General features: G+C 39.0%; 1 protein-coding gene across 4 annotated transcripts in view; it reads right to left on the reverse strand.

The window, feature by feature from the left end:
* kidins220b (kinase D-interacting substrate 220b) overlaps positions 1-9,008 on the reverse strand; it is a 33,648-nt gene extending 24,640 nt beyond the window's left edge. For 3 of the 4 annotated variants that reach the window (XM_038270772.1, XM_038270771.1, XM_038270770.1), the window contains exons 1-7: positions 8,845-9,008; positions 4,290-4,452; positions 1,301-1,399; positions 1,089-1,187; positions 906-1,004; positions 719-817; positions 530-628 (exon numbers count right to left, since the gene is read on the reverse strand). In XM_038270772.1, coding sequence (XP_038126700.1) covers positions 530-628; positions 719-817; positions 906-1,004; positions 1,089-1,187; positions 1,301-1,399; positions 4,290-4,421 — 627 coding nt within the window. In that variant the 5' untranslated portion in view covers positions 4,422-4,452; positions 8,845-9,008. The remainder of the gene's footprint in view (positions 1-529; positions 629-718; positions 818-905; positions 1,005-1,088; positions 1,188-1,300; positions 1,400-4,289; positions 4,453-8,844) is intronic. The other variant, XM_038270774.1, reaches the window with a different exon arrangement.
* Between the last annotated feature and the right edge of the window lie 4,712 nt (positions 9,009-13,720).

The following is a 13,720-nucleotide window of genomic DNA, read 5'->3' on the forward strand; positions in this document are numbered from 1 at the left end:
ACATTTTTTGGAATGACTATAACCTGAATGACTGAGAATCTTCACCAGCAAATCATTCAAAAGTCACCTTTGATTAATCCAAGGGCTCTATGAGAAGGTTAGATGTAGAGGAATTAGATTATACTGTCGACGTCTAAAAAAACAGGTGGAAAAACGGTTAAAAAAAAAGTTAATGGAATGGACGCACTGAAACCTGGCTGCGGCTACTTCCTGTTGTGCATAAATTTGTCTCGTCAGCTTTTATTTTCATACCCAGACGGTTTACGTCCCCATGACCAGAATTTCATTGGCTGTTAAATGGTTTTAATTGGTTAAATCTGGATGGAGGTTTCTGGAACATCGGGGTGAGGGACCTCCGTCAGGATAAAGACCTTCACCTTCATCCTGATGGGTTTATTTTACTACATTTATACCAAACTAACATGTTTAGGTTTCAGTTCATCAGATTTTTCATCTCAGCTTCACCTGAAATGTGGGAGGGACTTAAGTGACGTATCGCCACGGTAACAACGCCCCCATGTTCCCTTACCGCGCCCTCCTGGTCGACGTCGGCTCCTTTCTCCAGCAGATGCATCACGCAGTCGTAGTGCCCCTTCCTGGAGGCCCAGATCAGGGAGGTGGTTCCGTACTGCCAGACAAACACAGACAGACAGACGTTTGGTGCGAAGCGCCGACGGCGGCGCGTCTCTGAACGTCAGACGGAGCTGCTCTCTGTCACCTTATCTGAACAGTTGACTTTGGCTCCGTGCTGCAGCAGCAGCCTGACGATCTCGCCGTGTCCCCGTCCTGCGGCCCAGATGATGGGATACACGCTGTACTGCTCAGAGAGGAGGGAGGGAGGGTGTCAGAGCACGCCCTGCAGCGTGACTACAGACAGCCAGGGTGTGTGGGGGGGGGGGGCCTACCTGTCCCGTGGTGTTGGGGTTGGCTCCGTGCTCCAGCAGCAGCTGGGTCACCTCCACTCGCCCTTTATAAGCCGCCCACATCAGCGCCGTCCAGCCGCCCTGAACCACAGAACGCGTCACCTTACACCAACATCCACCATAACATCAGTTCCAACTACGTTTCCCATGAGCCTCTGCTCCCACCATGTCTCTGTGCTCGATGTAGGCGCTGTTCTCCAGCAGCTCCCTCACCACCTCCAGGTGACCCTCTTTGGCTGCAGAGATCAGAGCCGACCAGCAGTCCTGAAAGCACGCACAGGGAGCGCTGTTACCACGGAAACGGCCGATCAACTGGCCCGTGTCCTAGCAACCACGGGGAAATGCATAGAAAAACAAGTGATGGGGGTATTGCTCACCACGTCGTCCAGGTTGACGTTGGCTCCCCTCCTGATGAGCTCCTGGACGATCTCCAGGCTGCCCTGCTCCGCCGCCAGCATCAGCGGCGTCTGTCCGTTCTGCACGCAGCAAACATGGTGAACACACCCAAACCACTGCTCTCTTTTCAGTCACTGGATTGCTGATTGATCAAAACAAAGTGAGGCCACCGTCCGCCATGTTGGTACTCCCCACTCCCACAGAGACATGCAATGAAAATGCCTCCATGTGAAGCATTTGGCTGCAAAAACAATCAGTTTTCTGGCTGCAGGAAGACGTTCCACACGTAATTTCCGAAAATGTGTACAAAAACAAAACAAAAATGATGCCGGCAACGCTTCTGGGTCATTTTTTAAGCGAATGTCGGTGATTTAAAAGTAATTTTGAGTGATAAATAATCTTTTTTTGCGATCATTGCACTTACCCGCCGGGCAAATGCAATGAAATTTCTACTCTCCCGACAATAAAAACTACTTGCCCCGAGCGATCGGGCGATGGTTAACATCGAGCCCTGCCACATGAATTTTATTGTGATGGTTTTGAACAATTTGTTATATTACATGATGACTATAGAGTTCATAATGACTATGCAATGTGATGTGACTATTTTTTTATTCTAAGTTAAAATAAGCTAGTGATGCTATGAAACATCCAGTGTGTCAAAGTGATGAATTTACAGCGTTCGTACACCCTTTCCAAAGTTTTTTTGGAACGTTGGCGAGGCGGTAGCGTGAGTTTGGCGCCAAGATAGTGCTGCGGGAAACACTGCAATACTAACATTACATTATCGCACCGTACTCTCAGTCACTCAGTAACTTAGCCTGTGAATTCCTAGCTAGCAGTTACTAGTAGGGATGGGGATCGTTAATATTTATTGATATCGATACCTTTATCGATACTCCTTATCGATCCGAGTCTTTATTGATACCACTATCGATACTTTTCTGTTATTTGGTGGAAAGACGATGCGACAATATGTTTTTCGCAGAACTGCTTTTATTGCTTAACAAGTGAGCATAACAAAAACGTTTCTAGCCTTCAATAAACATGGCTAATGTAATAGGCCACTTCGAAGTGACATAAAACTAACTAGAATATATTTTCACAATTGTTGGTTAATGTATTGTCTACTGTCACTTTTCATCATGTTTTTAGTGATTAGGAAAATATTTAACAAATAAATAATTGTATTTTAAATTAAATGTAATTTTTAATAAATGTTGGCATCAGTAGTTTAATTATATATTCTAAAATAATTAGAGCAATATACAACTGTATTACTCATGTTTCTTGCCAAAAACTCAATTTCCCGTTTTCTTTACGTTACACTTGAACGCATCGTGATAACCTAATTGTCGTTTTACTGAGCCAATCTGAACACATCATCACGCAGCACGTCTGAAACTATTTACTTTTCAAGCTAACTAGCTTGTATGCTTCCGATTACAACACGGATTTCACAATTACTATTTTTAACTGACCGGACAAGCTACAAAGTCTGTGTGCGCGCTTAGCAGTGGTACTCTGAGTGGACGATGAAGACGGGCCCAACTGTGGTGCGGCGGCAGCCGCAGGAGGAGGAGGAGTCTGTTCCGTTCAGCCATCCTCAAGTCGCGAGCGAAGTTAACTGCCAGACTTCACTTGTTTTACTTTTAATTTCTGTTTGCTTACAATTTCATTCCAAAACATTGGTGGACACGCTGCAGTGATTGGATTGATTAGATTTAAATGCTGTGATGCGACTCGAGGGAGTTACAGGACCTCCGGAAGAAAAAGAAAAAAAACGACCAGACTCGATAGTGGTATCATTAAGCCCAAATGTTATTGATTTTCGGGTTTTGAAAAAGGTGGAACCGGGTCCTTGATAGAATCGGGTTTCGATCCCCATCCCTAGTTACTAGCGTAAACAAATAGGCGCTAACATTAAGTGTACTAGGCTACTTCAGTTGGCTTACTTAAAAAGTCTATGACTGACCCTTCATGCGACTCGACAGCGCAGACTCGCCCGTTGCTAAAAGCTGCACATCTTTTTTTGCAGACTTTACAAGAGGCAACTCGTGGGGTTTGTCCCCGTTTAATCCATAATTTGTATTTTTCATCTTCCAGCCAACGTTCATTGAAACGAAAACGTTCACACGTAGAAATAGACTGGCACATCGCAGTCACACATAAGCGAGCAGGTTTCATTTTCGGGCTCTCCAACATTTTATTTCTCCATTTAATAAACACACAATTAGGTTAGATAGGGATTTGTTGCGAAAGAAATAGTTACAATTTCAAGCATTTTAAAGCATTTCATCCAAAATATAAGCAATTTTCAAACCTTGAAAACACGACGTCAAAATTCAAGCATTTTCAAGGATTTCCAGATTACGAACCCTGCATTCATCTTTATTTTAAAAGTCTGAAGTCCCCCTGAAAATGAGAACATCATCGTGGTTCCATGCTGTGGCGCAGGTATTGTTTACATTGCGACCGGTCTAACTAGGGAGTGCCAATATGGCGGCCGGTGGCTTCATTTCAACCATGCTCTACCAACAATCAGCATCCAGGGAATAAATCTGAGACGATAAACTAAACAAACCAAGAAACAATGAAAACTAAATACAGACCTAATTCACTTTGTTAGTAAATCACATTAAAATGAAGAGAAATATATGATTTAATTCAATTAATAGCAAATGGAATCAAAAACAAATGCTATAATACCTAAAACAATGAAATAAATATTTTGGATTGTTAAATCCATAATAATTAATCATTTATTGTTTAGTTTTCAGCACAGAATGAGACTTATTTATTGTTTTAACCTCTTTGTTTTTATGGTTTTGACTTTTTATAAGTTTTAATCATTCCTTTTTTTAAGTGAAACACTTTGTGCTTTAAAAGGAATAAAGTAGAAGAGTTTAAATTTAGATGTAAAAATATGTAAGAGTTGAAAAAAGGTGAGGGAAGCTGAGCGCTACGTACGTCGCTGCGGCCGTCCACCTCCTTGAAGCGGTCCAGGTGAGCTTTGAGGGCGCCCAGGTTCTCCTCCTCTACGTAGCTGAACAGGTTCTGGATGGCCAGAGTGGTCATCTTGATGGACGTGGTGGTGTCCATGTCTGCGGCTCGTCTGTCCCTGACCTTCTTCCTGTAGGAGACGGAGGAAAGAAGCGTTCCTGTCAGATTTAAGCTGAAAAATAACAGATGATCGACTTTAAAGGCTTTAGAAATGTCCTCAGAAGATGCTTTATGGAAAAGATGATAAACAAACGTCCCGGTGGGCGGAGCCTGTTCAGATGAAGCTTCGGCAGCTGAGAAGACGTCGGCTGACCTCAGACCAGCCGGCAGCTTCTGCTCGCCTCCTGATAAACACCTCAGCTGGCTGATAGCGGGGCGACGGCAGGATCTCATTTCCAATCAAAGACGGACATTAAAATGGACGGCTGTCACCATGGCGACAGCCTACACATCTCGCATACAAAGAGAAGCTGTTTGTCACGTCTGTTCCTGGTTTCCTCATATCTGAGTCTGGTCCAGATCAGAACGGTGGAGGATGTCTGAGAAATATCAGCTGCTGGTTTTTAAAGCCATTTTAATCCAAACGAAATTAATAATAATAATTATTATTATAATCTGATTATGGAAAAGCTTGTAAAGATCAAATAGTTCTGATCGGGGTCTCCATGTGCATCCGCCATCAACATACTGCGCCTTAAGTGGCTAATTGTTCTTAACGGCCAATCACAGACAACCTGGACTCAGCAGGTAGATTATTTTTATTTTATTTATTTCGAACAGACAGTAAAAACAATCAAGAAAGAAAAAACATTTGAATGAAACAAACTTAAGAATGAAAATATAAAACAAATTATTTTGCCCATGTGACATATTTTATATTTTCTGTTCGAAAAGGAGCAGGTAGAAGATACATTTTATAATGTCCCGCCCCTTTCCTACTTGTCAATTTATCCTCAATTAACTGTCAAAACATAAAAAAAAAACACTTGTTTCCATTCCACATGATGTTTAGCCATGTACAATTATTTTAAGTACTATTTATGTCATCAATTACATTATAGACTATTAAACGGTCATCTTATATAGCGTATTTTGAAATGAGCTCGGTTTTAATCAGTTTTTTTAATTGGTTTGCATTTATAATTTTTTTAAACTCGTCATTCAATCCATTCCAGACATTTATCTCCACACACAGATAAACAAAAACTCTTCCTGGTTGTTCTAAAGTGTTGTTTTTTTTAAAGTATCCTTCACCTCTTAGATCATAACCCCCCCCTCACCAAACATTTCCCGTATATTGTGTGAAAGTTTTTGATTTCGTACCTTAAACATGAATTGTAAAGTTCTAAATATTACCAGGTCGCAGAATTTCAGTATATTTGATTTGATAAATAACTGGTTTGTGTGTTCCCAGTATCCCACTTTATGTAGTATTCGGATTGATTTCTTTTGTAAAACGTATAATGGCTGTAAATTTGTTTTGTATATATTCCCCCAAACTTCAACACAATATGATGAGATCGCAGATGATTGTGATGTAGAAATAAAAAGTAGAGCTGCAGCAGTCAGTTATTTTCTCAATCTATTTTCTTTTTGGAGTAACTGATTCATCAAAAAGATTCAATAAATTAACGTTTCTAACTAAAAAATCATTCTAAAATACAAAAAACATGTAAATATACATGTAATGATATAATTATATACATATAATACAAAGATTTTTGATCTTGAATGGAAAATGTTTATATTTTGTAAAGTTTTGTCTGAATTTCTGCAGGAAGTAGGTTATTTTTTTCAGTAAATTATGGAGACTGAACCGTTACAATAGGCAACCATTTGATTCAATTAATAAATTAGTTTAAATTTATTGTAATAATTGATAAGGATTAATTGTTTCAGCCCCAAATAAATGTCAAAGACTCATATACACTGCAAAAAATGTAAATCTAAGTCATTTTTTCCTAAAATAAGTGCATTTTCTCTTGAACTGAGGTGGTAATTGAGACACTTTGCCAACAGAACAAGACAATTAACATTTATAATAAGTAAAAAATATTGCATTGTCTTATTTCAAGTGCATTTTATCTAATTATCTTATTTTAAGAGTAAAAATACTCATTCAATTGGCAAATAATCTTATTTACCTGCTCAAATTAAGGGTAAATACACTTAATTTAAGACATTATTACTTGTTTCTGGATGGTTTTTGCAGTGTAGCTGCTGAACAGACTGCATTAAATCTGAAGCTAACATGTGACTCCCAGGCGGCGTTAGGGTGGAGCCGTTACCCCGGCTGTTCAAACAGGGAAAATGGGCGTGCAGCCTAAACCTGCACCATCAGGATTCCCAGTAAAACCCTTAAATGCAGCAATTTGGAGGCTTCTTCTCTGCCCCGACCCGTCTTTCTGCAGATATTCAGAGAAATGCTGTAATTTGAACGTCGGGCCTTTAATGATGCCAAACAAGCAGCTGCTCCTCTGTTGGCCTCATTCTCAGACTGAAAAGCTTTTTATCTCCAACTGGGTTTTCTCTAACCGACCAATGAGGCAGAAGCTGAGCAGGAGCATCAGAACCGGCCCAGTTCTGCACCTTTCCCTGCAAGCCATAAACACTACCAATATTTTAATATTTCTTATATTTCATTTCTTTAATAGTCAGCCATCAAACTGTAATCTTGACTTAACATCCGTTGTGATAAATCCTAACATTTAGAGGGATTTCAATAATACATTTGATGTTTATAAATCCTAATTTCCACTCTTTTTTTACTTCTTTAATATATGTCTATGGTGTTAAATTGCTGCCAAAAATCAGACGAGCGTATTAAGCAATCCCAATAGTGCAATCGTTAATAACAACCTCGCATTCAATAACGTAAAGAGCGCATAGCAGAGATCGCGGGCGTGTATTGTTAATCAAGCACTCTTGAACGCAGCACGGCGTGCAGAAAAACACGCCCCCTCTCCCCCTCTTGTAGTAAAATGTCAGTCAGGGGAAGTTTCTATTCCGCTGGATCTGATTGGCCGGATTTTCAGCTCCAATCTGGTGGAAGCTAGCAGATAGCTTGGTGTTTATGAATTATTTTTTTATATTAAGTTGATGATATTACTACATATTTTAAGATTGTGAAGCCATGACCAACTGCCTCGTACCAAAATAAGCAAATTAAGTTTGCAAAATAAGTTTGTTATTTGAAGCAGTCGAATAAAGTTAATTAATCGTGATAAGCAGCTAGTTGTAGTGTAACTATACATGCCCACGATCACTGCTATGCGCTCTGTTACTATCCAATCCGTCCTGTGTATGCGCCAACACATATACATCCAGGTGTCCAAAAATAATGTAATTATTGTACTAAAATTACTTTTTTCTATCCCTAACTCTCTAAAGAATGCTAACACACATCTTTAAAAATTGTTTTATGACTTTTGTGAAACAATTTTGATGCTTTTTCTTCATTAAACTGCTTCTTTGACGTCATCATGCTACATGCTCAGAGCAGTCCGGCAAAATACGATTAAACCGCGTTTATCTGGATTTTAGTTGTTTCTTTCTTTGGGTAACAAGCTGTATACCATAATGTTAAGACGAAATAAAACTTAAAAAGACTAGATCTATGTTGCGTAGAATCCCATTTCCGATGAGTGATAAAACAGAAAGGATTTTACGGGATTTATTTTCTCAGGAAATACATTATTAACCTTTAACACATATTTCAGTACGCTTCCTATTTTGGGGGAAAACGTTATTTAGGTCTGTTTTAACAAAATAAAATTTGAGGGCGACCCGAAAGTATATCTGGATGATGGCGCATGTGCAGAAAGGATCGGGTAGTGACACGCTCTTTCGGTTATTAAATGGGCAATATTTTTATTGTTTAATACGCTCGTCTGATTTTTGGCAGCAATTTAACGCCGTATCTGTCCTGCTTTCTTTGTTCTGAGCAGGTGCACCAATGGACTATTGGATCATTTATAAAAAATAAATAAATATCTGTCCTAAAAATACATCATCTTACCAAACTGTACTGATTGGTTTTATCCTATATTTTTATTTTATTTTATTTACTTTTATGTTTTTGTGCAAAAAAAAATTAAAAACAATAATAAGCTTGTTAAACAGATTTCAGAGCTTCTATGATATAACAATAAAGCAAGTCGTTGCTTTTATCGGTAATAATATTAATCCTAATAATGATAATTGCCTTGTTCAGTGGCAGAATGAAGCCACGCCCCGTCCTTTGATGTCAGCCGCGGTGGTTTATAACAGCGTTATATGGCTGCTTTAACCTCAACAACCTTCATGCTATCGGACACGGTCACTGATTTACCGCAGGAAGACGAAATGAGCTTAAATGACACAATTCAGTCCAAAAATGAATAAATTCTGCGGTGAAAAATACCTTCACACACCCAGAGCGGGGATCTGATTCATTCCTCAACGACAAGTGTCAATCAATTATTAATCGATGGCAGAAAAAAAGGATGCTGACGGTGAGAAGAAGAGGGAGGAAGAGATTTACCTTCAGGAAAAGAACTAGTTTCACTAGAAGTTGTCCGCTTCGGGTTTTTAGATCTGTTTCCTCGGCCTGTTTGCGGATGACAGCCTGCCGTTATTCTCCATCCCCGACAACAGCAGCCATCTTGATGAGAATAGCGAGCGAAACAACAGCAGGATCCAATCACAGAGCGTCACCTGCGAAAAGCAGCACGGCACTTCCGCTTTGTCCTGTCAAAATAAAAGCACCAGGAAACGCTGCTTCCTGTTCAGTAAAAACAGACTTTAGCATCTTTTCTGCGACAGCTTGATCATTCTTATTGATTTATTTATGTCATAAATTCAACCTATAATTAAATTGATTACAATAAAACTGCATAAACTTAAAAAAATAAATATTTTCAGTGGTTCTAATTTATTAAGTGCTACTTCACATTAACAGTGTGTGTAAAATGTAATTTTTAACTTTTAACTATTATGTTATACTTATAAATTTCTCTAAGGTCCACATTTGTGTGACCATTTTTTCTATAATCTTTTTGCTACTGTAAACACCAGAATGTCCCCATTGTGGGACAATGAAGGGATTTTCTATTCTATTTTATTCTATTCTAAGATAAAGAAAAACACGTTTCTTTTTCAACTTTTAGAAGTTTGTCATTTTCCTTTTTATTTTGCTTTATGTACACAATCTAATATAGGGAGATTATGATAGACAGAGATTGTTTCTTTATCATAAAGGTCGAAGAGCAAACTTTAACAGTGGTACTTTGAACCTTTTAGACAACAACACAACTCTACAGAAAGTGAAAGGCTGAAACTTCCAGGTGTTGAAAGCTGCCAGAGATATTTGCCAAAATACCCTCAGATGCATCTGAAGGTGGCGCAAGTATCCCAAAGAATTTTTAAGACCCTTTTAAAGTCTTGTCTTGTATTATTCATCTTTCTAAATAAAGATATTTCAAGCTTTGTGTTGGTCCATCCCATAAAATACAAATAAAGTGATATATAATGAAGATAGGTTTTAAATTTAAGGTGTTAATACTAGAGTTTGCCACTGCATAATGTTTTAAAGCTTTCCATACACATGAGCCTGTGAGTTATGCAAAAATGATTAGATGTGCAGTAAATCTACTTATCTTTATTAGTTTAGAGAATAGGCAGGAACTCGTTCAGTTTAGTTTGAAGTTCTTATCAATTAAATTCTATTCAGTTTATTTCTATAGCACCAATTCACATCATGTCATCTCAGGGCACTTTCCAGTTCACCAGATCATTCAGTCAGATTGATTCAAAGTTTTCTATCTAAGGAAAACCAGCTGATTGCATCGACTCATTGACTCTTCAGCAATCCCTTACAGTTAGCACGCTTGAAGCGACAGTGGAGAGGAAAAACTCCCTTTTAACAGGAAGAAACCTCCAGCAGAACCAGGCTCAGTGTGAGCGGCCTCAGCATCTTTATTTGGCCGTGCATCAGACAATTTGAATGTCTCGATGCGTCTGTTGTTATGGACCCGTTACCTTGGCTGAGTGAAGAGAGTAATGCAGTTGAAACCAAACAAAATCATCCATCCGTGTGAAACTTAAAACCCTGAAAACATCCCAAGACTTTAAGGCAGGTGTGTTATTATGGCTGTGTTCATAACAACGTTCTGGAACTTTACATTTTCTAATTTACAAACCTTTAAGGATTTTAAGGATCTGTGGGAACCTTGTAGAATATCCTGACTTTGTTTCTCTGAAGTATTTATCCTTACATTATTAATACTGTTCATCTTCTGTCCGTCCATCCATTCATCTATCCATCACCCATTCAACTGTCCGCTAATTACCCATCCATCATAGATCTGTCCATCCATTCATCCATGTTTTCAGGATAGTCATTAAGAGCTGTTTTTGCATAAACCTTCATGTTAAGGTGCTGTTGGTGATGATAATGATTGGAAACTTGGACACATTTACTGTAAAAAAAAAAAAAAAATCCAATATTTATTCACATAAATTACAAAACAAACATGTCGGAACTACAAGGACAAGAATGGAGGCTGGTTTTGTAAATCACTGTATCACATAAACATGTTTATTAGCAATCACTTCTTTTTAACCAGGAGTCATAAAAGGAACCTAAACCAAGGAAAACAAATATGGAAGGAACAAAACTGAGAGATTCAAGAAATATTCAGATTTCTCTGTGTTTTATAGGAGAAAAAAAAAAGGATCAATGTCTTTATCTGATGGGAAGCACTGGCTGCCCAAATACTCACACTGGTTTAAATGGAAATAGAGGTTAGATTATTTCGATAAAACTAAAAGCAGCAATTAGTCTAAAGACGACATTAACAGACTGGATCTGTTCTGCTTTTAAGTCGTCTTCAAGCGAACAGGTATTAGCAGTACAACTTGACAACCATATTTCTAATGATTACTGGTTTAATTAGGTCACAAATGAACCTTTTCTTATCAGTTTTTATTTAGAAATTTTCCAATTAGATTGCTGTCATTCATCCTCAGCTCGCTCCTCTCCATTCGTTTGGGGAGACATTTTGTCCTGTATTACTGAAAGCAATCAACATGTTTCACCAGAGGAAGCTTGAAGAAAATGGCCTTCAAAAAACGGAACTTAAAAAAAAATCTCATAAAAACAGTTTTAGAAGTAATTTATAGTCTGTATGCCAAAGTTCTATTAACATTTTAAGTCTGGTAAATTTTGGATTTTATTTTGAAAACATATTTTCCCATTTGGTGATTAATCACCATATAGTGCCACGTATACTGATTAATCACCATATAGTGCCCCATTTGGTGATTAATCACCATATAGTGCCGCATATAGTGATTAATCACCATATAGTGCCCCATTTGGTGATTAATCACCATATAGTGCCGCATATAGTGATTAATCACCATATAGTGTCCCATTTGGTGATTAATCACCATATAGTGTCCCATAGTGATTAATCACCATATAGTGCCCCATTTGGTGATTAATCACCATATAGTGTCCCATTTGGTGATTAATCACCATATAGTGTCCCATAGTGATTAATCACTATATAGTGCCACGTATAGTGACTAATCACCATATAGTGCCCCATTTGGTGATTAATCACCATATAGTGTCCCATAGTGATTAATCATCATATAGTGCCCCATTTGGTGATTAATCACCATATAGTGCCGCGTATAGTGATTAATCACCATATAGTGCCCCATTTGGTGATTAATCACCATATAGTGTCCCATAGTGATTAATCACCATATAGTGCCCCATTTGGTGATTAATCACCATATAGTGTCCCATTTGGTGATTAATCACCATATAGTGTCCCATAGTGATTAATCACCATATAGTGCCCCATTTGGTGATTAATCACCATATAGTGCCGCGTATAGTGATTAATCACCATATAGTGTCCCATTTGGTGATTAATCACCATATAGTGTCCCATAGTGATTAATCACCATATAGTGTCCCATAGTGATTAATCACCATATAGTGCCACGTATAGTGATTAATCACCATATAGTGCCCTGTATAGTGATTAAACACCAGATAGTGCCCCATATGGTTATGAATCACCATACGGGGCACTATATGATGAGTACTCAATGTATGGTGTCCCATAGTGATTAATCACCATATAGTGCCCCATTTGGTGATTAATCACCATAAAGTGTCCCATTTGGTGATTAATCACCATATAGTGCCACGTATAGTGATTAAACACCAGATAGTGCTCGGCATAGTGATTAATCACCATATAGCGCCCTATATAGGGCACTAAATAGTGGTTATGCCATTTTAGAGAGGAAGAAATTTCCCACAATGCACCTTGAATGATCAGTGGTCACTAGATGAGCAGATATATCCCAGATTGCCTTGCCAGAGCTCTCCTTACAGAGCGTCATGAGATTTGTTTTAGCCGCAATAACAAACAAAGATGGCGCAGACACCGCACCGAGAGGCGGAGTCAACGAGCAACCAACCAACCAACAGGAAGCAAAAAGCAGTGATCATCTGTCTTAACGGTCAGTTCACTGAGTTCACTATAAAGTCCACTTTATAGTCTATGCTCTATATAGTGATTGAGGGATTTAGGGTTTAGTGCGGATGTTCGGACACAGCCTCAAGAAGAAAACAAAGATATTCTAAGTTTTAGCACATCATTTCATCTAAAAGCAATGTTAAAATAAATAACAAAAACATCCCAGAATAAACATACACATTAGTCACTTTGCTGAATAACCCAAAATATTAGTAACTGCAGCTAATGTTAGGAATCCAGTCTGTGTGGGTTGTGTTTTTTTGTTTGTTTTCCCTCCACCACCAGGTGGCGCCTGGTTCTCGTTGGTCCTCTCACACCCTGCGGATGGTTGCCTCATCACCTGAGGATTCTTAAGCTGGTGACTGCCACTACCTCGACGCCAGAGTGTTTGCCAGTTTTGGGAAGTCATCCTGCAAACTGGATGTTTTGGACCTTCTCTCCCTGGAAGGATCATCTAAGCTTCAAACTGAGCTGAGGATTCAAACTGGTGGTTTGGATCAACTTTTCTCCAAAGGATTGTTTGAGCTTCACACTGAGCAGGGGATTCATCTCCACCAGAAACAGTAGAGTGGCAGTCAGCTCCTCCATTCCACAAGTAAACACCTCAAACTGGGTAGACCCTCTCTGCCCTCCAACGAGCAAGTCAATTACTGGAACAACCCTCACCGACTGGATTCAGAGAAAGACACCCTTTCTGGAAAAGTGAGTCCTTTTGCCTTTATTCCCTTTTGCAAATCAGAGCTCAAATTTCCCACTGAGCCTGAACTAACCTCAGGAACTTCCCCTTCATTTTTCAGTCCCGATTCGCCAGTGTTCAGAGCAGTACTGGACCCATCTCTACCATTTCTCAAAAAC

The sequence above is a fragment of the Cyprinodon tularosa genome, unplaced genomic scaffold (assembly GCF_016077235.1).
Source record: "Cyprinodon tularosa strain WSP-4 unplaced genomic scaffold, ASM1607723v1 ctg777, whole genome shotgun sequence".
In the NCBI taxonomy this organism is placed as follows: domain Eukaryota; kingdom Metazoa; phylum Chordata; class Actinopteri; order Cyprinodontiformes; family Cyprinodontidae; genus Cyprinodon; species Cyprinodon tularosa.